The sequence below is a fragment of the Rhea americana genome, unplaced genomic scaffold (genome assembly GCF_003343005.1).
Source record: "Rhea americana isolate MKP2758 unplaced genomic scaffold, rheAme1 scaffold_18, whole genome shotgun sequence".
NCBI lineage: Eukaryota > Metazoa > Chordata > Aves > Rheiformes > Rheidae > Rhea > Rhea americana.
In genome coordinates, this window is record NW_028185927.1 from 3,920,699 (window position 1) to 3,946,772 (window position 26,074).

The following is a 26,074-nucleotide window of genomic DNA, read 5'->3' on the forward strand; positions in this document are numbered from 1 at the left end:
GAAGCGCCCGGTAGACGTTTGAGATCAATGGTTACAAAAGGCTGTTTCAGAAATGGTGCTTTCTACAATTTCTGCTATAAAGGTGCTGGGCGTGAAACTGTGTACTGATAAAACGGGAAAGAATTTCCATGCTTTTATTTGTCGGCTSTGTGCTACTGCAACTGCCACAGAACTACATATGTTTAGTGATAGATGCCATCAGATAAGTGTTTTTTAATCATTACTTAAAGCTGCATTTTTTTTAACATACCATTTTTGSTAATGGCAACTAGTTCTTATTGCAGCATTTAGGTACCGTCCTGTGATATTGCTCTCCTTTATTTACAAATACAAACTGTAATAAGGACAAGTGACAACACAGTGTTTTTCTTGCTCGCTACTTTGTTAYGCTACAGAGAGGTAGGAGAAATGAGGGTGACAGAGACCACGTTAGGCTGCACCAGGTGTTCAGTGAGCTCTCACTGATTTACAGCTGTGGGGCCATGGCAAGACGGGGCCATGGCTCTGTTCGGATGAGGCTTGTGCAAATGATTTGGTGCAAGATGGGGAGGGATCAAAGCGCATTTTACTATGCAGAATACTGTAGTGGAATATTCTCGCMGTAAAACTCAAGTAACTGTGTGCGAAAAGGCTATTCTAAGGCAAGAAGTGGTGAAGAGTATGGTCTGCAATAGATGTATACCAGGTGCTTGAGGCAAAGAATTTTTTTTTAAGTCCTGTTGTTTGCTGTTACTTTTTCTGTCTTTTTGCCAGGGTTTCCTTGCCCCAGTCAGAAATTTCTTTCCTCTGCAGTCTTTCTGAGTTGCACTGAAAATGTTTGGCAGATGGAGTTCTTACTCGTCCTAAAAAAAATTCTTACCATCAGTATTTCCACTGTTCAAAAGTACCACTTTTGGGACAGGACTTCAATAAACTCTGGAAATAGTCAGCTTGCCTCCTGCAGGCTTAGCAGAAGAGACGCTGCCCTTGAATTCCCTCAGAAGTGAATGACATATTTCTACCTTTAATAGAATCGCTGGTGATGGTTTGGTGCTGTGTTTGAACTGCATTAACTGTTACAGAAATTTATAAACTTTTAAATTCACATCTRTGCTAGATATAACTCTTTTGTTGAATTATATTTGAACGTAGATATCAGGGCARCAGTAAGAAAATGGTGTAGCTGGTGAGATAATTTTGGATTTGGGATTGTGTTATTTGCAATCAAGATGCTATCTTGTGCCAGGCAAGCGTAAAGACAAGCTGCATGTGATACGGCTTAAACAGGCTGCAGCTTTATTGATGCTCTGCTGCTGAGGACTAAGTAACATTAACTCATATAGAGAAAGTCATAATTTCTTCTTAATCATTTCCCCTTGATGGCAGCCTGGCTTTTAGCCTTTACACATCTATTCCCATGTCTGTTTTCCTTCTCAAGAAGTACCCAAAAGACCGGTACATGTCCACACAGTATGTGTGTAGAGAGCTAACAGCTGTAAGTGCATAGTAAATTCAGTGTGCTCCACCCTTCACCGTGCGTGCAGGTGGACAGCAGAGCATCTGCCGTGGCACAGTGCTACCTGGGCATGTTGCACCTGTGCATGCTCCAGAGCCAGCTGTCGAGGACTTCTGAACGTTGAGCTATTAATAGAAGAGCTAAATCCCTTTAAATCTGTGCCTGGCCCTGTTGCGATTAAATCAAACTTCCTGACCTGTTCAATCAGATTTTCACCTAATGTCAAGAGAAGGTGAAAAAAAAGAAAAAATCTAAAAAGCACTTCGTTTCAACTGACTTATTAGCCAAGGAAAATTTCCTTCCTATTCTCTCACGAAGGTAAAGACCACAGTGACAGAAATCCAGTGCCCTGTAATTCTAGGGCTGGAAGAGAGCGAGCCGTTGATCCAGTCCCAAAAGGGAGCTCAGAATTTATGCATCATGAAAAGGTGTGTAGGGACTTGCCTACCTCATCCYTTTCTCGGCTTGTTCGGCCTCTCGCCAAGTGTCCTCCCGGTTTTTGGTCAGCCAGCCTTTCTAAAACCTAGCTCCTTTAAAGAGCTGGTGCTTTGTTTCTCTCAGAGAGAAAAAGTAAATAAAAGTAATCTTATATTTTAAGACCATCCCTGTGTTATGGGAGGTGTCCAATAGGCTCCTTTACTTGCACGTAGACCAGGTTGACCTTCAGATCTCTCCGCGTTACCGCAATGGTCAGGAATGGTTTATTATCTTTTTAGTACATAAAGCATTTTGCTGCTGCTCTGCTCCCAGTTGTCYCTGAAGTATTTCAAAGACTTTGATTTTTGAGGAAAGTGAGCAATTTATAACAAGTCATGTAAAAAATTAACAGATACTCCTGGCTTTTGCTTAATTTGTGCTTCTTCTAAAGCTTCAAGGGYGTTGGGATTTGCCTTTCAGGACAAAAATTTCTGCATTACTGTGGAAAATTTGTCCGCTTCAGAAACTTGCCATGAGTTGGTAGCTAGAATAGTAGTAGGTCTTGAAAACTCCTTTTTTTTTGCAGTATAGGTGCAAAAATTCACGGTATAATCTAGATTCATTAGCCAATATTTTCAGTACATTATCTGATGCTTGCCAGGAGATTTTTGCTCCTTGATAATAATCTTTTCTTACAGCTGGGAATTTTACAAGCTGTCTGACAATTCTTTTGGGAGTTGAATTTGGAACGTAACAAGGTGCATGATAGAAAATAATGAAAACTGATAGTGTAAATTGAAACATACTTAAGTTCATCCACAGGAGTAGAAACACAGCTGTGCTAAAGTTTTGGTAGGCTGAGAAATGGATAAATGAATGAATAATAGCCTTTTCYAAAGCTTAGAAAAGAACTTGCCGAGAGGTGTAGCTTTAATTAGTCCTAATGTCTGCAGTTTGACTAGTGCACTGATTTTGTTAGCGAGTTGCCTGCCTGGAAGTGCGCAGGCGAGTAGATGCTGGTTGTCGTAACCAGGTCTCGAAGACAGAGGGGACGCGATGTGGCCCGTGTCTCGAGGCAGCCCCACGTCGCTGCTCKTTGAAACCCCGAGGATTTTGCGCTCATCTCTGGCCTTGCTGTGCGCTGCTCCTGCAGGGAACTCTGTTTAGCCTTTGCTGTTTTATTAAAACAAGTCACTGCTGACAGTACTCAAGCATAGTAGTTGCTCAAGGACTAATATTGTGCTCTATGTTGTACTAAGTTTTTTTTTTTTTTAATATTAACCAGGGATTTGATTTTGGTTTAACTTGTAAATGCTGCTGCCAATCACATATTGATTAATTTGGTTTTACTTTCAAACTGAAAATATCAAACCGAAGCTGAGAAAAAACACTGCACTGTATAGCTAACTTTGAAATTTGGAAAGAATCGACTTTACTAGGTGTCTTGTTATTCTGCTTTCGTTATTCTGCTGTACAACACCGTGAAGAGGGTCAGCAGAGACATAAGGCTTTGTGGCACTTGTTTGAATAATACRCAAAGTTGAAAAGAATCAAAATGAAGTTGTGCCCGGTTTTTGATGGTATTATGTATATACTACTGTTTACTTTAAAACCCCATCTTTTAAGGTTTAACTTAAAATTTCTGTAAGTTTTTTAAGGAAATAAGCGTTGTATCTAAAATATGCTTGTAAGCTGTTTTTAAGTATATGCTACAGAGGAAGGAAATAATACTCCAGGCTCTAGGGCTAATTTGGTTTTCAGTATTTTAATCACATTTCCTTACACATTTATGCTTTTTATACATAGTTTTCAAGCAGAGTTATTAGGAAGCAGTGCTGTTTAGTAGAGTATGCCTGGGGTATTCCCCTGTCCTTTCACAACCAGAATTAAGACCAGCCTGTAAGGATGTTGCACTGTATGCAGCACAGGTTAGAGTTCTGGAGCATTAACCATGAAATTTGGAGAATGTTATTCTGTCCGAATCTTTATTTTACAAAGTGATCATTTACATTGTGCTTTCTGGATGCAACTGTTCACAGCCTCTCTCCTCTCCCCCTTTCTCTTCCTCCACCACCATCATCATCTGTTCGTTGCTGACTCCAAAACAAGACTGAGCAGAAGTTAGCAGACCTCATGTCACAGCAGTCAGCAGTGGATCTCAGAAATAGCTTGCCCACGTTGAGTCTGTTCCAGACATTTGCCCTATTTGGCTGTAGAGACTGACTGAAAAGATAATTCTGTCCAAAAGAGTTTTGATGGCACAGATCCAATTCATCATGTTTTAAGTGGGTGGGGTGGGGTGGAACAAAAAAGAAAAACCGAAAGACTAGGTTGCAGCAATCTTACCATTTTCTTTCTTATTGCTGCACTCTAGGACGTCACTTTACAGCGGTAGCGTTCCTTTTCTGATTGATGTGGTCTCGTTGTGCCATCCTTCCTCATTGTAGGCTAGCTCTGCACTTAGGGAGCGCTCGTGCCAAACAGGACAGCTGCTAGTTCAGTTGTTGTAGCGTTGCCATAAATGAAAAAATAGAGATATATAGACATATATTAATTACATTACCTTCACTATACTAATCTATAAATAATCTATTCTGCATTTAATAAAAATTAAAAGCAAGAAGAGCTGATCCACGGAAGGACTGTGCCTGTAGTTAAACACCTACTTTCTTTTTTCATTACAGGATATTTGCGAAGATATATCTGATCATGTTGAACAAATTCATGCTCTACTAGAGACTGAGTTTTCCCTGAAGCTTCTGTCTTACTCTGTCAATGTGATAGTCGATATCCATACAGTGCAACTGCTCTGGCACCAGCTACGTGTTTCTGTTCTGGTTCTGCGCGAGCGTATTCTCCAGGGACTACAAGACGCCAATGGAAACTACACCAGGCAGACTGATATTCTGCAGGCATTTTCTGAGGAGACAAAGGAGGTATAGTAACTAAATTCAGCAGTTTTGAGAATTTTGTTTGCATTTGAAGCAGCTCATCCATGTTGGATATTTAAAACTGCTAGGATGATGARTCTAAGGGTGACTTACCATCTGGATATTTGAGTTAATTTTGTAAGAAACTGTCTAAAGTGCCTTCAATTGATATTTATCCTTGTTGAACCAAATTAGAGGAAATAYCAGTCCATAAGGCCGAATTTTAGAAGTGTCTCATGTGTCAAGCAATGGTTTTTTTGAGTCTGAATATTTTTCATAAAGGACTAGGTATGTTTACAGAGGTACATCTGGGCCAAAATTCCGGATCTCATCACCCTTGAATTTAAGGTTCATATCCAACTCAAAACTTAATTTTTGTGTGCAAAGAATTCTTTACTCTAAAGCTTTAGCATTTCTCTTTTTGCATACACARACCTTAAGCTTACATAATGTTGTCCACAACTTCCTGGACTGGATCAATGTTGCTTTAAAGTGTAGAACATGCATTTAAATTTGTTTTAGTGGCGATTCTGCAGTGTGCCTCTAAACAGTTGTATAYATTGCCTGGGAAGCAAGTATGCCTTCGTCGTATGTTTTTCGCTCATAAGGAGYGTGGAGTTCACACACATGTAAATGCTATGTAAATCTAGATTCATTTGACTGTATTACCTTTTCCTTGGTAGTCATTGTTACTAAATTAGCTTAATTAGAAGGACACTAACAACCCAAAATTTTTAAAACTGGAAGAAAATGCACATTTTTTTTAAAAAAGACAAAATGTCCCAGCATAATGTCTTTTCTTTCCCCAGACTAAAACATAAATAATTTTTTATAAAAATTAGTAGATGGCAATAGTGGAGATGCAATATTAGTATCAGGTTTTTGTTCTAAKGTTAGAATAAGTTTCCAGAAATTACTTTGTAGATTTAAACATTTAGTTATTTGTTTAAATTTTTCTCAGATATAATGGTAGGTGCTTTATTTGACTATAAGAAATGATATATAAAGTAGAAACAATGGTCTGCACTCTTATCTTTGAACCCCTCTTYGATATTTCCCCATATCCTTTCCCAGCAAGTACTACATTGTGTGGGACTAATACATGCTTCATGATAGAAGTATTATCTATTAGAAGTTTTAATGCATATGTGAATAGTGGGACTGCTTGAGCAAACCTAGAAACCTTCATCCGTACAGATAACCCTTCCGTGGGGGATCATTCTCCTGATTTCCAGTAGTTCCTGGGGGATACGAGTGGGAATGACGGTTCAGTTTTTCTCCTAACAAGATGTAGAAGTCATTAGGGTTCAAGTGAACAGAAGGAAATTTTTACACACCGTGAAGAGTTACGTAACAGAATTCACTACCTTAGGATGCTTAGAAGTGGAAAGAAAAAAGAAATGAGACAAACTAAGGAAAGTTAGGGGCAATTACAACCTCTGGATGAGGAATTCCCCATGGTGAGCATTGGCAGGAGCTGAGGGCAGAGGTGGAAAGGAAGGGCCACTTTACATATACTTTTTTTTTTCTTTTTTTTAAGCTTAGTTAGCAGAAGATCTTTAGAAACGTTGTAGACACAGGACACTGGGCTAGATGGACATTTGATGTGAACCAATAGAGCAAATATTACGCTTTTCCAYAGTCCGTGAATTAATGTCCCCAAATGGTGGGTAAGCAGCGTCCTGGGTCACTCCTTAAGGCAGCGGTCCTCTACCTAGCGGTGAAGAGCGGCTGTGGCTGCCCGTGGTGACGGAGGAGCTCYGTGGATGAAGCGGCGCTAGCTGCGACGTGAGGAGCTGGGGTTGTCCTGGTGGGGCGGCTGGAGGAGCGGGAGGAGGTACAGCACAGGCTGTACTGGCGGGGTCAGGAGCCTGGGTGGTCCCTGGGGGCAGCCAGTGACTCGGCCTGTGACCATCTTAAAAAAAAAAAATTGGGGGAAGTAACATTTTGAAGGCCATTTTTCTGCTTCTGGGGTTATCCGAAGATAGATGAGAAGGGAAAGAATGAGCTGTGTGCAGCCTCTGAGGGGAATTGTATTTTGGATCAAAAGGAGGCAGGAAATACTCAAAATAGTTTTCCAAAACTTGCTCCAGGCTTTGAATTTTCAAATTCAAATGAAAATCAGAGTTAACTTCTAGGACYCAACCTGTCAGTTTTACTTCACAGTCGATAAGGACAGGAAATATGGAAAGGAGCAGTACAGGCCTGTGTTAAAATAAGCTGAATCCTGATGTGCTTATAGCTCTGTATAGCAGATAAGCTGTGAATGTAAATTCACAAAAGAAATATCTTATAAGTTAAACTGGCTCATCTGAAATACTCAAAAAATGCAGAATGGTATTGGTTTAGATATAAATGCAAGGAAGGTGTTGGAAATACAGCCAACAGAGCTTTACAGGAAACATTAATGCACAAAAAGGGCCAGTTCTTTTGAAAGAAGTTGCTCCTATTGGCGGCCAAGCAAATAATTAAATTTAGCATTTTCCTGAAATAAAAATGGTGGTAATACAGGCATTGAATAATGCTCCTCTGAAGCACACATTTAAGAGGCTGCCCGAGAAATGACGAAGCAAGACGGCTTAATGCGTGTGATTGTAAAGTTTATTAATGTTAATAAACACATTTTTAAGAGACGAAGGAATGGAGCTCATTACTCAGGAGAAATGAAGGCCCTTAGGGCTTTGGAAAGGTTTTTGATTTATATATGGCTTTACAGTTTCTAATCTTTTCCCAAGATTAGAGGGAAAATGCAGCTGTAATACAGATCATTGTTTAGTCATTATTTTCCTTAATAATTGCAGCTACAAAATATAAATCTGACAGATTTATAGAAACTTCCCCCTTTAATTCTGGGTTATTGATGAAGGACAATTTATGGCATAAGCTCTTCATCTGGATAGAATGCACTAAATAAAAGATATTTTTCAAAGTCCAAGATTTTGATTAATGAATAACTTTCTAAACMAAYTTTTTAATAAACAATATTTTTACCTGGAGATTTTTTATATTTATATTTTGATTGGTACGAGTGTGGTAGACAAAGGGCTCAAAAGCTAAATGTGCTCATAAAAGGTGGAAAACGATAGGCTCCTCTGCTGAGACTATTCTTGTTCAGACCATAGTCAAAGCGATTCATTGCTAGAAGAGGAAGAAGTGGGGTAATTGCATCTTCTTTAGGCATATTGCCTAAGATCCTTAAGCTATGGGTTTAGTCCGTGGAGTGAGACAAGCTCCTCCAGAGAATAATTAGTACAGGAACCTATTTCRGATACTCAGAATTTGCCTTCAAAGATTCGAACAAAGGAAGAAAGTCCAGTATACTAATTTGAGTACGTAGTGTTAAAATCCTAAAACATACAGGGTGAGTTCTGCCCTTTATGATTGTTTTTAAACAGTTATTGTAAGTGTATATTCTAAGTATGGGTTAAAAGTGTATATTCTAAGTATGGGTTAATGGCTTTTTTTATATTTAGGTCTACTTTTCAGTTTCTTTTGTCAAATTAGCATTCTCTACTAATTCCTTGTGTTCCAATAGTTTTATTTATGGAGTTACTTAAAATGTACACCATTCTAAAGGAGAACATAAATTGTTTCTATGATTTCAGAATTATATAGTCATATATTCAGGTTTAAATTATGTGCTGGGATCAGGAAATAGCTGAGGCCTGTCGAGATGCTAGAATATTAAATCAATGATTTTACTGTTATTGCTATATATCAAACTACTTCTAGATCTTAAAGTATTTGGATTTTTTAATCTCCAAGTAAATCACCAGAATATTTATTAAACATTAATTTGGCTCTGATCTTACTCATTTGCCGGCTGTGGTGGTGGTCTCTGGTTATGTCTGTGATTGAAGAATCATCGAGAAGATTCTGACTAGGGACCAAGGCAGGACGAAGGTGTAGGATTCCCAGCTATCATTTCTGTTCCTTGAGCTGTTCTACATTTCTGCTCCAAATATCCAGCATATCCTCCAAATGTTGTAGCTGATCATTACTTTGTGTGCTGCATATGAGTTTTACTCTTCTAAGTGGTACCTATTCTTTGTCTGTTTCAGGATCGTCTTGATTCTTTAACTGAAATTGATGATTCTGGACAGTTAACTATCAAATGTTCTCAAAATTACTTGTCGCTGGATTGTGGTATTACCGCATTTGAACTATCCGACTATAGTCCTAGTGAGGATTTGCTTGGTGCTCTAGATGATATGACCTCCAGTCAAGGTAAAGCAAAATCATTTGAATCTTGGAACTACAGCGAGATGGATAAGGACTTTCCAGGACTTATTAGAAGTGTGGGATTACTTGCAGTAGCAACTGATTCCATTGCTCCCCAGYGTAACGAAGCTTTAAATGAGAAAGAAACACATTTACCTCTTTCAGCAGAAGATGAGGAAGGAAGCAAAGACAAGAAAGCACCGCAAGAGCTTTCACTATTATCTTCTTCTGAGAATTCCTCACTATCTAAAGGACCATGTTCTGAAGATGGTGTCTTGTCAACTGACAGCAAAACAATTTCCACATTAGAGAAACAGGAACGCAACCTTCCACAGCACACTGAAAAAATCAAACATCCTCACTGTGAAAACTCAACTCCTAAGAGRTCCATAAGAGACTGCTTTAACTATAATGAAGATTCCCCTACACAGCCAACATTGCCAAAAAGAGGTTTATTTCTGAAAGATGATGCATTTAACGATTATACGGAAGTCAATGATTTAAAAAGGCAAATCTCTCAGATAGTAAAGAATGAAATGAGCAGAAGTACACCCTCATTGTTAGACCCACCAGACAGGTCCAAGCTTTGCCTAGCTTTACAGTCAACCTACATTAACAGTCCATCTGCAGTTAGTCAGTCATATGACTGCTTGAATAAAATAGGTGATAGAAATCTTGAGTACACAATAAATAATCACTTTAAGGACAATCCCATAAGTCTAGGTAAGTCTCCTTACTATATCTGCAAAGAAAAATCAAAGCACAAGAAGTTTCATGACACTCCAGAGAAAGTGAGATCTGGAAGAACATCTGGTGGTGTATGTAAAATTGCTCCACCAATACAAGTCAAAAAAAGGGGACGTTCAGGTCTACAAAATGGAGTTGTTTCTTGTAACTCTCCGTCTCTGGATGGAACAGAAACAGATTCTACTTCTACATCATCAGATTCTTGTAACCAGAGAGAACCAAATGAACAAACGCAAGGTAAAACTGAGCCGTTTAGTTCACCAACACGTAGCCAAAAGTGTGCTTCCTCAGTTGGTTCTGAGCTTATCAACTCATCACCTCTTCTACCAATAAGAAAGAATAATAAAAGCTACTCYTCATCACCAGGTTCTGTTACTACAAATGGTAAAGATAGTGATGAGGTCTGGTACGGCTCTGATGAATATTTAGCACTTCCTTCACATCTCAAACAGACTGAAATATTGGCTTTGAAGCTAGAAAATTTGACAAAGTTGCTGCCACAAAAGCCCAGAAGAGAAACAGTTCAAAACATTGATGACTGGGAGCTGTCAGAAATGAATTCAGATTCAGAAATGTATCCAACATATCAGATAAAAAAGCACAAGAAATTGGGTAGGGTTTCACCAAGCTCTTCAAGTGATATAGTATCCTCTTTGGGTGACAGCATTGAATCTGGGCCTCTCAGTGATATCCTCTCCGATGAAGAGCTTTGTATGCCCGTGTCCTGCATCAAAAAATAYATCGAAGAAAAGTCAGAGAGGACTGCTGTCTCTCAGCCCACCGAGAATGAGATTTCTGCTTCAAGTAAATCAGGTTTAATTCATCAACTGATGCAAGATATACAACATCAAGAGAATTATGAAACCATATGGGAAAAAATTGAGGTAAGGCAGTAATCCCCTATTATTATGCAGTTTTCTTTGTAAGCCTATATATGAAGGGGGTGGCTTTCTTGTTTGCTTTAAATGATGAAAATATTCTCATCTAGTGTGACTACTTTGAAGTAGAAAATAGCACTGAATATTGTAATTATGGTAGATTGTAGTTTAACTGTACAGAATCTGCCTGCATTGTTTTACCTACGCCAGTGCCTTTAAGCTTGGCAAAACATTATTTYATTACTAGAGTTTCTCTTTGCAAAGAATCAGGTAAATTATATGCTATTTTTGGATGAAGTGAAAGATAAGCAAACATTAGAAAATCAAGGATCTTTGTTATATTTGAATGAAGTGACACTTCAGATCATCTGCTTGTTTTAAAGAAAACTGCTTTAGCCCAAAGATAAGGAATCATTTTCTTGATTCCTGTCATATCATGAAGAGTAACAACATTTCTCCTTAATCAGTTCACTTCCCTAGCAGTGATTTTATGTTCCCTCTTCCCCCTACCCCCAGGGCTGGTGGAACTAAGAATAAGGTCAATCTTTGGATTTTTTTTTCCTTCTTAAGTAAACCCTCCTATATAGTGGCTATATACTAGTTCTACAGTCCCATTCAGCTTTACAGATGATGGGATTTTATCCTTGGCTACTGCATCACTCCTTGAGAAGTAGCTCTTTGGAAAGGCGAAAGGGGAGGTAGTGAGCTTTGGAAAGGGAGRAGAGTTTGAAATCTTCAAATAAAGACCTACCCATCTCAGTAATGTAGTCATTACCTTATATTCTTAGCAATTTCTTTTGATTTCCTAATGGCCAGAAATACAAACTCATTGTGGAGGAGCTCTCCTATTCAGAACATTTCTTGTGCATCTTCAGTAGAGTTTTGTAAAATGGCTGTTCGGGAAAAAAAGAAAAATCTTCATCTCTACTACGATGCCAAAAACTTTTAATGTTGACAGAAGATGGGATAAAGGATGATCTGTGTACCTGAATGCCAAATCTGGTATCTTCATTACCTTCTGTATTGTCAAGCTCTGTAAAAGCTAAGGAAAAAACAAGGACTTGGTTTTATAACTTCTTATGATTCATGTTTTCAAAAAACTTTGAAGATATTGAAAATATTGTGACCAGTAAAAAGGTATTTGAGCTAGAGATGTTTGAATATAAAGTCAGGGTACAAAACAGAGGGAGATTTCTCCTTAAAGGAGGGAGCAGCAGCTGTCAGCCCTGAAACAGTTGGCCCCAAAGGTTGCGCTCAATGATTTAAGTCATTCTCCCCATCCTGTTGGCTGGGGATCACCTTCTGGACTGTAATGAAAGAATTGTCTTCGTAACTGCAAGCCATCTTTATGCTTAAAATTGTACAGTGTTAAAATCAGTTGAGATGAAGCTGACAGATACATAGCCCTTCAGTCTGTGCAAGCCACAAATCTCATCAAAGCCACTTGTGAATAAGTAAGATGTTCTCTAGGGGCAGACAAGAAGCAGGTGGCAGAGAAACTTCTTACAACACCTTCTCAAATCATCATACCTACTTTTCTCAAAGTTTTTGAATGGGTTAAGCCCCTTTTGGGGGGGTCTTCTATCATTGTGCATTTCCCTGCAGCTGCAGGTCAGTTCTGCCAGGACTGAGGAATACGAACCAGCTGTAATTGCTGGCTGTAAACACCCTGCTTTCTCCTCATACCCTTCTTCCCTGCACCTCCTGTGGAGAACAGATTGAGCTCCTGGCAGCAATCAAAGGTAGTTAGCCATCCTCTGGCCAGAGTCAACCCTTCTAGCCAGTCGTTACTGCTTCATCTCTTGTCCTTGAGGAACTTAGCTACTGTTAACACGGCTTTTCCTACAACTTCTCAGTGCTTCTGCTTGTGATCCATATTTGAGAAACATTGAGAAAGGTGTTTGAAAATATCCTTGCGAAGGCTGTTGTGGGAAAGGGCTCAGAGCAGGAGAAAGGCTTTAGACAGAGAGAAGGCCTGATGCAAAGATCGTTGCCGGGAAAATTGCTCAGTGATCATTGTCCTTAAAAGCAGCATACAAGGAAGTATCATATTTATTTAATGCAGAAAGATATGTACTAGCTACACTGGTATATCTTGAAAATGTACTTCCTGAACCGTGAATGAAAATTAGCAAAGGAAAAATTTYGAAATGTTTTTGCAAAGGAATTAGAATATTTTGAAGAAATCTGATTTTCATGAGCTACTTATTTGCCTGTTTTCCCATTGTTTCTAGCAATTATACCTTTGTTTRTAAGACTATGCTTACTAATAATCATATTTTTGGATACAAGAAATCTTGCTGAGATAATTTTGATATCAGTAATGCTACGAYGCCTTGCTGAGCTACACTGTTTAATTTGTCAGGAAAATGGAAAATATGTGATGTTATGAACTATTGCGACAAAATCCACCTCAAACGTCCCATACTTGTGGCACAGTTGAATTCTTTCTTTTACCTGATCTCTTACTTCATAATTCACTAAGCAGAACATCAAGTGTGCCAAGTATTCTTTTTTAATTATCATCATTTTGCATTTACATTCATGCCGTTATTTAATAAGAAGTCTCCAACCCCCAAAAGGAGTTTCCTAATTGTACGAGTACATGTCTTAGCAATAATTCAATACTTCTTTTGTTAGTGGCAGTTTTGTGTTGAAGAAGTCAGGTTTGAAATGAGAACTTAAGGACAGAAGAAGCATGCTCATGAACATTAGTAATCCGGTTACACTGTTGCAAATGTCTAGCTCAATATATTTTCTTTATGGAGGCTGTAAAGCAAAGCTAAAATATATCAGCCTTTTGTTTTGGAAGAAAAGCRGCTTAGAAACAACTGGCAGCTTGAAAATCACTGGAAGTTGTATTTTAGCTAAATAACAGTGCGAACAGGGAAACTTCAATATTTTATTATGATAGGAATAATTTTGAATAAATATAAATCTGGTAATATCTTGATAATAAGCAATTAGTTGAATCTCTGCTAAGGCAACTTTTTGAAGCCTTCTMAAGTATACTGAGAACAGTCATGCACAGGAACGGATAAAAACTTATTTCTTCGTACCTCCCAATTATGCAGATGCACTTGCAGAAATACTGTTGTACTACAAATGTATCTGTCTGTCCCCAAAGAGAATTCTGCTTAGCTTGACTGGGCCAGGTTGCTGTTGAAGTGGAACATTTTCTTGCTCTTGGTGACCGCTCCGTATTCCTGTCGCTCTCGTGCTGCGCTGCGCGTAGTTCAGCGGTGCACGCTTGCGCCTGCAGCGCTGGGTCCCTCCGTTCCGTGGCACGTTACAATTTCCGTGGCACGTTACAATTTCCGTGGCAGTTGCGTGTGCGTTTCAGAAATGAGATTTTTGAATTAGCTGTGAGAATGAGTGACACGAGGTTCTGAATGTTCCTTATGTTGTTGAAGGATGGTTCTGCTCTGGAAATGGCATCAGTGAGCTGGTGGGAGCTGCCCCAAATGAATTTTTAGAGCACAGATTAAGCACTGAATTTTCTGTTTTCCTAACTGGAAGGAAAAAGATAAGACATCATTCTCACGAGCAAAATTAACACAGTCCTTTGCAGTAAGATGACTGATTGCCGCTTCTCGCATTTAAAATTAGGACTCTAAGGTAGGATTTTCAGGATTTTAAAAGTTTACTTTATGTGAGAAAAATAAGCTTTCCTTAAAGTTTTTTTCAGTTTTGTATGCAAACTGAAATATTAGAAGGGGAAGGTGATCTTGAGCTGATCTGATGATCATGCATTTTTGATCATCTCACACGAATAAAATAATGAGGAGAAGAAACCTTGTTTGGCCAGCTTTATCTCCTTCTCTAGCAGTATTAGCCAGACTATGCTGATATCCTGATGCTGTCATCTGTGGTCGCTGATAATCCCGTTCTCTTTTATTTTTGAGAGCAGTATTTCAAAGAGTGGGAAGGTAGCTGTTTGCTAGACACTCCATTTAAATTAAGATATGCTTGCTTTGCAGGCCTCTAGGCTTACTGTATGGTGCAAATTGTTGCATTTTTCCAGTTATACAGACTTGCAGGTTGATCTATCACAGGCTGCATTTCTGCAAGGGACAGCCGAATTTCCTCTGAAAGTAGCAGCTGGATGTCTGTCGATCCCGTCTTTCCAGCTCACCGCTTTTCATGCGTTTACGGTCAGTTTTGCCGGCTCGGTGTCCTGCCCGGGGAGCCCACCGTCGTGTCGCGCTGAGGGGTGATGCTGCTCTCCATGTTCTTCTGCTGCGGGTTAGTGCACCTCCCAGGGACCCTGCACGGCAGAGCTGGACAAGGGGCTTTGCTGACTTCCAGAGCCTGATCAGGGACCTGATCAGAACTGACTAGAAGGGGGAAGAGTTTGTACTGTTTGGGTTAAAGGGGGACAGAATCAGTGCTGATTCTGGAGCAGTGCTTTTTATACTGCTCCCCTTAAAATAAATTTCATGTTTTTCATAAGAGACAAAAATGATTGCCAAAATTAGTTCATCTCTGATCTTACCATGCGGCTTTATGCTGCTTATATTGGAATACTGATCTTGGCTGGTGACAAATTTAGAAAAAACGATGAGCAGAAGAGGTCTCAGATACAGAAATTCCTTGACAGCTCTGCAGTATTGTAACCAGTCTTGCTGGTTTGCGCAGCGTAATTGAGAMCGCCACTTCACGTTTTGTGCTGAGAGTCAGGCTCGCGCTTTGCTGTCGTGAGTCGGCCGATACTCCCCGTGCTGGGGCCGTCCGTCCCCAGCTGCAGAGGGGTGCAGGTTCTGCAAGCCCTCTGCTCTGACGCAGGCACGCGGGTCAGCTTTAAGCAACCGTCGGCYTTACGACTCTGAGATAGGTCTTAACGATCCGCGTCGTAGCTACCATGATGGCTCTGCACCAGGACTGTCCSCATTATTTATCTGTGAAATGGAAACTTCCTAGAAATTGGTCTAGGATTATTTCTTACCTTCTGGCCTCTGCAGAGAGTGCAGCAGAGCTGGAGCTGGATCCTGTGATGGACTCGTTTCTGTCAGCTCAGAGGTGGTGTTGCCTGGGGTTATTCAGTGCTTTCAGTCCTTTGCTCGTGGAGGCACCACTGAAATAGGCTCAGAAGCTCTCGGTGATGACACTAGCTTCCAAAACGGGGGGGAAATAGTCAAATTGCTATTGAGGATKCAGGGTGTGGGGTGCTGGTGTAAGAGGAACCTTCTTGTGTTGTTCGGGACTGAATCCTCCACAAACACCCTCTGATAAGGGGCTAGCACTCGGTGAGGGTTGKTTTGGGTTTTTTTGTTGTTGTTTTTTAAGAGTTGGGATAACTTTGGAACAACCCTGTTAACTGGTTATTATATCGATTTTTGTGCTCCTTGGGAAGTGCCAAAGTTAAAAATGCCCCCAAAGCTGTTGAAGAGAAAGCTGTTTTCTAGTATTTCTTTAAATATAGTAAATACTGCAGGGTGAGAAAGAATGCTCATTTCTTTATATCTACACTGTGATATGCCATACCCAATGTTTTAAGGTCTAGTTGTTCTGTTACATAATATACTTAAGCTGTTGAATACTTATGTTTTATGCATATTCTGCAAGAAGTACAGGATATTCCAGAAAGATACAGTATAATGAAATAGTCATGCTCTGTTCTAAATATTTAATTATTTAAATAATACAGTGCTACTAACTTCCAACTAAATTAAATTCCARTCTCTCTACTGTTAATGCACCATTGCCTTAAAATGTGTACATGCTGGAGATGAGTCAGAGCAAGAGAAATGTTCAAGGGTCTAGAGAGGATCAACTTGAGAGGAAAGATCAAGTCCACTTATGTAAGATGGTTGCATAACTTTTCGAAATATGTTCGTATCCCTTTCTTCTTGTGTGTCTTTATGTGTTTTGACAGCAACTGGTCTTTGTTCCTCCATCCTTTCCAGTTTGCTATGATCAGGAGTGAAATGTTAAAGCATGCTGACTTTTAAATCATAGTTGTCATCATTAGGCATCAGAGTGAATATAATTTGTKGCAAATAGGGACAGGAAACTGTCTCCTAGAGGCTTCTTTCAGTCTGTAGGACTTGRACAAATATTTGAAAATTATCTTGAAAGCAACTGGAAGGGCAAAAAATGGGGAGTTTTGGCCTGGCTTTAGGAGACGATAATCCTCTCAAACAGCTGAGCTATGCTTAGCTGATCAAGCTAGAGTCTTACCTGAATATTCCTTTATTGTTAGTCGAGAGTTATTCTGAACCCTGATTCAAACAAGGTTGCCAGAGTGAGAGCTGGATTTGCCGCTGGTTTCCCTTGGACGATGTTTGGAAGCTCGCCAGAGCCGGCTGTCGGGAGARCCAAGACACACACACATTTTTAGCTGCAGACTGTGTGGTTGCCTGAGCCAGGGAAACTGGCTTTTCCTTGCTTTTTCCCTGCTGAAGCCAGCATCTGGCTATGCGACTGTTTCTTCTCCGCACTGTTCAAGACTAAAAGCAAACAGGGTAGTTTAAAACAGAGATAACGGTTCAGCTGCACTTTTCAGCACGGTTTGGATGCCCGTGGGTAGTTAGCCTGTCCTGAGCTCTTCCTGCTCCTGCTGCGCTGTTAGCAGTAGCTAAACTAGCAGCTCGGATAAAACTAGCTCAGTAAGTGCACACTGAGGGTCAGTCCAACTATGCATCGCAGTGCAAATCACCTACACCTCTGCTGAGTATAGAAAACAAGGAAAAATACTAAATTTGCCATAAGCAGCAAGTTTTTCAGGGTAAAAATAAAGAATAAGACAGAAGCACACAAAAAAAAAAAAAAAAAAAAAAAAAACACAGGTTTGAATTCCTTGTCCTCTTTAAAGAACCTATGGCATTTTCTGATTTTTTTTTTTTTTTTTTTAAAAAAAAAACAGTCTTTCTTTCTTTCTTCTTCTTTTTTTTTTTTGTTTAATTTTGTAAATATTTGCAAAATTCTGGGCAAAAAAGGTAAGTCAAGAGTAAGGGTCTGAAGAGGATCTAAAAGACTGCCCACTAGAGACCACTGGAGAAAGAAGCTATCAGAAAGGAAAGGCAGATAAATCAGGAGACAAAAGAAAAGCAATTAGTAAAGTAATTGCAGGATTTCCCTGGAGGCTGCCAATGAAGGAGAGCTGAGTGCAGGACAGGACACTAGATCGGGGAACCAGGTGAATATAAACCAGGTGAATAAAAAGGAGTAAAGAAGAGAGGTGGTGAGTCTTGATCTCTCCTTGATGCTTCTGTAATTGGAGAACGGTGGCAGTCACCGTTTTGCCTGTTTTTAGTTTCAAACGTAGAAATATTAACTTTAAAACAAGTTCATGGGTCAAAGAACTTAAATACCTTCCTGTGAGGTGACCGACTTACCCTCTTTTTGACCAATTAGCCTTATTCAATAGGAAATACTGAATTAAGAGCSATGATGGGATGGAATCATGGTCATTGTATCTTCATTCACGTCAAGGATATAGCAGAGGTCAAATATATTCAGCAGTTACCCAGAAGCAAACAGTATGTGTTCTATTTCAGTAAAAAGTGTTTTTTTTTCCACTTCATTTTGGGAAACTTTTAGAAATTGTAATATATCACCCTCTTGAGGCCGGAGCTTGTTACTGCACCCATTTTACAGAAATTTTATTTTCTCTTATGAACAAGATTTACATAACTTTACAATCGTAGTTGTTAGAAATTCAGTGATTAAATAAATTAAAATATTCTAATTTAAAATTTATTTAATCTTATGAAGGGGAGAATAAAATATTCTGTTTTACATTCTTCACTTAATAAGATATTTTTTATTTAATGTAGGTTCCAATATAGTTTGTTTGCTATTTATTTTATTCCACCAAATTTAACACTGAAATATCATTCTGATCTTTAAAAGTAAAGGCATGAATATGTTGCTGTTGTTAAAAGAAAAAACAGAACCTGCACTTTTACGGATTTTGTGAAATATATTGCGGAAAAACCCTCTACCCACTGCAAATTTATAAACRTGTCTCGCTGCTAATGTAACTGCCATTTTGATTATTATTTAGAGAAATATAGTTGCTTTACTTAACTAAGCAGTGTTTAATACTACTTTGTGACCATCAGGACAAGAATATAGTGGCTGTTGCTTACTGGCTAGCTTGCTGAAAATGTCATGTAAAAAATAATGAATTTAGTTTTTACTTAAGAAGCCAAGTTTCGTGGTGCACAGGCATCGTGTGCGCTTTTAAAGGAATTAACGGCGGGGGGACGGGGCTCGTCTCCAGCCGCCGCGCGATCGGAGACGCTGGACCGCTTGGAGGAGGTGCCGGCGTGGCTCGGCTGCGGGGTGCAAGGCGGCAGCTGACCGTGGGGCAGAAATAGCAGCTGCACAGGGGTGTGCCACCCCCAGTTCCCTCTCTGAAGCCCAAGTGCTCGGGGTATGCAAAGCAAGGAATGATGGTCATCCACAGCTATATTTTTCGGAGCAGAATAAAGCTATACACTAGTATTATATGCATWATATAAAGAAGCTGCAAATGAAGATTAGTTTATCTTTTGGATGCAGTTGAGTTCATAAACAATACGTGTTGGCTGTAAAGCAATCTGAAAATAAGGTAAGTTGCAGTTGCAGTTTTTAAAATAATTATTTGAAGAGGCAATGCAGTGCTGTCAAATACCCTTACACCATGAATTGCTTTAACATTAACAATTGTATTGGCAATGTTTTCAGAAGAAGGGTATCAGACAACTAGCTTCACTAAAAATGAAGATGCTGATTTTAGACCTGCACTAAMCACAGAGTTTGGATCAAGGTTGCTGCAGAACGGATGTTTCATAGTGAAAGAAAAGGCATAGTTCAGGAGAGCTGATTTTTAGGCTTGTCTGTAGAATTAATAATAAATTTGCACTTAGGAACAATAGGAGTCTAACGTCTRTATTTTCTACGATAGTTTAGAATTGCCCAAAGTGGACAAAAAAAGATTTGGGAACATTGTAATGGATGGCTCCATGTCACAGCGTTGTGCCCCTATCTGGTAAACAGGACACAGCGACTCATCTTGGTTCCCGCCGCTTCTCCAGTTCCTCCCAAGGCACGCACCTCTGCACCCTCCGTGCCCCCTTCCTGCTGCAGAGCTCAGACCCCTTTTTTGTGGGTGTTCCCAGCATCATCCTTCTTGGCTCGGGCATATTTACTGCCCTTGTCCTTCCCTGGACACATCTCCGGATACCAAGCTCGGGTGACTCTGTTGTCATACTTGGCTCCTTGGCTGGAGTGAGACACCAGCATGTGACCTAAAAACATCTGCATCTCTTAGCTGTTCTCCAGATTTTGCAGGCCTTTGACTGAGACAGGACCGTACGAGGGTATAATCTAAAAAGGCCTTAGCTCAATATATCTGGTACTGTGAAATATAAGAGAAATTTAAACTTATCCTATGCTGGAGCATGTTTTGGACACCTAGCTTCTGCTTAGGCCTCTTGGATTTTCTGTAGAGAATAAATAGCTCAGTTAAAATATATATTTATATTAAGAATAATGAGTGATTAGCAGGCGAGACCACTTAGAGGCATGGCTATTTGTGAATAAATACTGTTTTCAGAAACAGTATGATAAATTCCAGTAGCGTGATGAACTTCAAAGACCAGATTTGGATGATCATCCAAAAGYTTGTGTGTTATCCAGGGCTCCTTCACACTATCATAGTCATCTAACTGTGCCACCTTTGACTCTGTGAGCTTCTTTATGGGTATTTTATTCTCCACGACACAAAGAAATTCACTGACTGGATCTTTCTCTGATCCAACCCTAAAAACCTGCTTGCAAGATGATGGTTTTCGGGTGGTACGAAGTGTCTCCACGAGGGGGCTTTCGAAGGCTGCGTTCTAGCAAAGTAGCGTTGTCAGATGCTTGACTGCAGCTCCGACTTTGCAGCTGCGACCCAGCGCCGTGGCCTGATGTGAAACTTCAACAGTTTGAAATATTGCCTTAAAAATAAAAATCGCAGAGAGTCAAGGTATTTATGCATGATAATTTTTCAGGCAGATAAGCAAAAGGAGAATAATCTGTTACCCAAACTGTGAGTAGGTAAGCTTTGTTCTGTGCAAAGAAAGACCTGCTAATATACTTATTTCTTTGATTCTTACGCCACTTTCGAGGTACAGCGCTGGCCCCCGTGCTTTCCSAGCGTGAAGGCGGTACTCACCGGAGTGCGCGCGGGACGTCCAGGGCCTTCTCTGGCTCTGCGGCTGTTGTGCCTCGTTTCGGAARGTTGGTCACGTCGCGGCGAGAAGGGCTCAGCAGCCGTTTTGTATGCCTGGCATTACTGCCAGCAGAGCAGATGGCCTCTCTGGAGGTTTACGACCAACCCGTATGGCTGCTAAGTTCACCCCAGATGATTCTTTAAGTGATAGATGAATCGGAGATTCTTCCCTTTCCCATTCCCTCCCTTCTCTCCACTAGTCCTCTCTACGTTTGAATACGTCTTTGCCTGCAGGCCACAAGGATATCTTCTCCCTAAGGGTGTCCTTCCAGCCTACAGACCTTGCTTCTAAGGTTCTAGGTGTTCGCAGATCCTTCAGAAGGCTGGGGGAAATGTTATCCAAGGGGTCGGAAGCCTATCTGCTATCCAAGAAGGCACCCCTTGGGAACAGGGCGTAGGAAGAGTTTGCCTTGCCTTTTCTTGTGTCCATCTTCGGTTTTGCTCCACRGTTGCCCTGCTGCTCCTGTGAATGTCTCTTTTCTCGTCAGTCTGATCCTTGTAGAGACGCTTTGCTTWTAAGTCCCTAATATGTCCCTAATTTTAGAAGTTTCAAATAGTAGTAGAGGCCTTGTAATAGTTCTTTCAAATGAAAAGTAGATCTTTACCTTGAGCAAAGGTAAGGCAGAGGCTAAAGAAARGATTGTTTCTGGCATCATGGAAAGTTTTAAGGAATCTGCAGAGATATATTTAGGAATGACTTAATATTCAGATTGGCATCTTTGACTTTATTTTTGCTACCAGACAACAATCCCCTGGGGCTGTGAAATTTTTTATTACAGAATTAGATTTGCCCATTACTTTCTGATTACTCATCAAATGTAGTTGTTTTTTAACAGATTAAAAAGTAGCACTTTGCGTGTTTTTGTTGTGTATTGTGCTTTTTAAGCTTATCCTGCCTTCAAGGTGTAGCACCTTTACCTAAAAGGCTTCAAGAAACTGAGAACTTCTTAAAAATAAATAAATAAATAAAATCAGGTTTGCCCTTCCTGCCCTAGTCAGACTATAGCATGAAAAAATGGCTTGTAAATCATAGCAAAATCTGCTGGTTTAATAACAGATCATAGGACCTGCTAAAAAATAATGTTAGGATTCACCTGATCTTGACTTTCAGACCAAAGCTAGAACTGAATTAATTTGTAGTTTTTTCGTAGGCCTGTATCGACCGCGCTTCATCACCCTCACTCTTTCAAGGCTGGAAGTACTCTCAGCTCGACTGGGAAGTCTCCCTGGAAAGGTGACATGTGGCCAGATAAGGTCTGACCGGCTGTGCTTGATACAGCTCCGGATTTATACATTAATCCTCCTCGTTTCCYGGCATCGGGACGYGTACTGGAGACCTTAAACTCGCAGSAGCCGTGAGCCGCTGGACGCKCTGGGCTACTTTCTGTTCCGTAACCGGGTAAWTTCTGGCCGGCTAGACCAGGCGTCCGCTGCTGCCGTGCCGGGCAGCCCCGTGTTCTGCCTGCCGCAGAACCCCGGCGGTATCGCCCACCGGCTGTTTCCCCTTCGTGGTGTGCTGGTTCCTTGAGGATCCCTAGCATCGGTGCTGCTAATGGTTTTGCTCTGGTTGCCTCTGGGTCCGGCTCCAATTAAATTGWCCGTGGCAGTTAGTACAGCCTCATCCTCTTGAGTACCTGGGTTTCTTTGACTTACCTTTGCCTGTGAAGAAAGCGCACTTTTATCCTTTTGAAAATAAAGTCCACGGGCACGAATGAGTTTCTCCTGAGACTAATATGCAAGTCCTTTTGTGGTTAGACAAAGGGTTTTCTTAATGCATTCTGTGATAGAAGTGCCCTTAGAGCCGGCTCATCCCGGTACGCAGCCCCTCGGTGAGCCCAGTCTTTTTGTAAATTGGGAACAAACTTTACAACGCACTCTGCTTGCAACAAAATTGGACATTCATTTTTAAGCACACGGCCTCATAACCAATTCTTTTAAGAGCCGAACTCCCTTTGTGTAATAAAAGGTAAGGTGGAGAGGAAAAAGATCTAGGGTAGTGATTTAACAAGCCCTGTGTTTTGGCGCTTCCGTACTGAGGTTTGCAGAACACAGCGCCTGTTCTACAGTCACTTTTAACTACCGGAACAGAGGGTTTGGGCATGTTTGTGTTTAATAGTTTGGTGCTGCTGTTTTTATTTTTGATTTTAATCTTAGTTCAAGTCATTAGAAGCGTTTTTGCCTTTAAAAAAATGAAATGACCGAAAGTTCCTTAAGTATGCCGTAGTGCAAGAAGCCAGCACGCACGCTAAATGAAAATGTTAGCTTAATGAACTGAGAGGTAGTAAGACTGCACGGCTTAGAATTACAAGYGAAAAGGTGTTGAAATAATGTTCCTACCTGTGCCATGTAGCCCCAGTAAATTCTGGGAAATTTTTGTCCATAAAGAGTGAAAGCAAAATGTGGCTTAGGAAGAAAGCATATATAAAATTTTGCATAATGGCACTAACTAGATGCAGTTGTGTCCTCTGTGTTTTATGGCATAATTTTGACAATGTTARTACTAGCTTTCTTAAGCGCATACATCCAGATTCCCCATCTAAAGGAATCTTACATCCGAAATACATTAAAAACATCTGAGATCATGCTGCTTTTAGTGTACCCAAAAATAAAGTTGCATTTTTCAATGTTGTAAAAGAAAAAAATATCCATGTTTTCACATTCTTGCTATTTCTTAGACTACAGCTCAAAATTTTAGATCAAACTCTAAGGTTTAGTCTGTTTTCTTTCTAAATATGATCTATAAAAGCTGGATCTGTAGTGATAGCTGCAGCCGAGGTAGAAACCTGCTCCTTTCCCATTGCGTTCAATTAATGAAAGGTGAACTTCAAAGCCTAAACGAGATCATTTGAAGTGCTAAAATTATTGAACACCAGTCCTGTTTACTCTCCTATCTGACCCCAAAAAAGAGAGATTGTAATGTAAAAGTAAAAATTAACCRTTGAAGTAAAGCTAGGGAATTTCAAAAGTTCTAGTGCAAGAAGCGATGTTGAGAGGGACTTTGAGCAGCTGCACTTGGTGTAGGGACGTGCAGCCCTGCGCAGCAGCTGGGGAGGGTCTCCCTACCCTGGGCCTTGTGTCCAGCAGGACCTGGGTGGGAGGCCCGCTCCCAGCCGCATCCGTCCTTTGGCCAGCAGATAAATCAGCCACATGCACGACTCAACATGTCAAAGCTCATGTCTTGTGCGCAAAAAAAAAAAAAAAAAAAAAAAATTTTGAAAAAAAAAAAAAAAAAAAAAAAAAAAAAAAAAAAGGAGAGTCTCAGGACGTTTAGTTTAATCCTGTCAAATTTATTTTTAATTCTTTGGTTAATTAATTAATTTTTTAATTTTATAGAACAATTGAATTAAGCATATTTTAATCCTTTAAGACTGCCAGCACCGAAACAGACACACTGAGTTATAACTCATTTTTCCCAGTACTTACAATTGTCTGTCTTTTTCATTCTTATCCATCCAGAGCAAATAGATTAGACCACAAAAATTAACTTCATACAGGCCAAATTTCAAATTAGGCCAGTTTTGCTCTAGTTTTGTTCAGAGATGCTTGATGAGAACATTTTTCCTCTCCCTAGAAAAATCTGCAGAATTGTCATAAAACAAAATGAAAAGCTGAACAGGTGAACGTTTAAACATTTTCTCYGTGGGGAGTGGGAAGAGCTTTACCATGATTTGCAAATTTTACTGTAGAAGTTGCTACAAATCATCCAATAATGCAACATTTGTTTCTGCATTGAACAACCTAGAATAAGAATAGTCTTACACCGTGCCATGGGCTCGAGCTTTTTCGTAACATCTAGCTTGCTAGCACCATATGAAACTATTGCATTTGCAAAACTGAACCAGCTGGTCAAAAGACAGAGACTGGATAATACTGGTACTCCTCTTTTTCCTGTTCTGTTCCTCTGTTTTCTCTCTTGGGAAATCTTGCAGAGTAATTTTTAGCTACCTGTGAGCTTTCAGCCTCCAACAARTTGTAGTGGAATATATAATAGTTTAATTTTCCATTGCTAAAGCATGGGTTGGATAGATGTTACAGTATTTTCATTATAAGCGTGAGAGCATCTGGATCAGACCCTTAGCTAGTGCAAGTCAGCATAGCTCCAYTGAATTTTATACATGTTGAAAATCTTTTCTATCTGGAGAATGACTAAGAAGAAAATCTAGAGGATGAAAAACAAGTTCAGACAGAAAATGCAAAAGAGCAAGAACAGTATAACAAGGGATGTAAAGTAGTTTCATGTGCAACTGTATACAATGAAGAAAAACTGAAAAATATTCTACATTGGTTAAAATTTGTCATCTTGTGAATTTCTTTGTTTCACTGAGTAGTCCTGGATTTGGATTCAGGATTGAATATTAAGTCCCATCCTTTTTTGAATACAGTTGGTGCTGCAGTCTGTTTTTTTCGGAGCATAGTTTTATGCTCTTTCAGAGCCTCAGTATACAGGGTTTTTTTTTGTATTAGAAGACAAGTGTTTTCTCCCCATTATTTTTTTAAGACTTATTTTATCTAAAGCTTTTCTTTAAATATATATRTTCTGGGAAACATCCCAAACAGTGAGAAAAGGCACTATTGTCATGCAATTTGCCATCAGGGCACCTACAGCATTCATTATACTGTGCCAACTAACCAGGCTGCTTTGCCTGTGCATAAGGGATCCTATATTAGTCTATCAAGCTATGGAGAAGCAACGGGCTTTCAGTGACAGATAATTCAGGCAGAATTACTCGTTTCAGGTGTAGGCTTTAAGGGATGGTGAGGACTGGTTTTGATCTCAAAGCCTGTAGATAAAAAAATAAAAAAGAAGAGAAGCAAGCATCAGGAGCAAACTGCAGGCTAGTCCATAGCTCCAGACCTGTTGCAGTTGATTTTATTTGCATAGGTTTCCGTTTGCACTGGAGCTGCTTTGCGGGCAGAGAACAAGGCGTGAAGTTGGCAGTCCTGTGATAACGGCGGCTCTCTGCTCGCTGGTGTTGGGGTATTGGAATAAAGAAGGAGGAAACATAGATGGTACTATAAAAAAAATTTTTTTTGTTTTGATCACTAAATTGCGGCGCGTGCAGCAGGAATTGCCCCGCTGCACCTCGGTCTTGCATTTGATCTGAGATGAAGATAGCTTTCTGTTTTGCAGCTCTTCCAGCGGCCCTCGCTAGGCTCGGATAGCCGCTCCGCCCGCCCGAGC

General features: G+C 40.1%; 1 protein-coding gene across 1 annotated transcript in view; it reads left to right on the forward strand.

Moving 5' to 3' along the window:
* AKAP6 (A-kinase anchoring protein 6) overlaps window positions 1-26,074 on the forward strand; it is a 211,803-nt gene that overhangs the window by 31,846 nt on the left and 153,883 nt on the right. Inside the window, exons 2-3 of the mRNA XM_085301681.1 lie at window positions 4,597-4,848; window positions 8,904-10,694. Of these exons, the coding sequence (XP_085157807.1) occupies window positions 4,597-4,848; window positions 8,904-10,694 (2,043 nt within the window). The remainder of the gene's footprint in view (window positions 1-4,596; window positions 4,849-8,903; window positions 10,695-26,074) is intronic.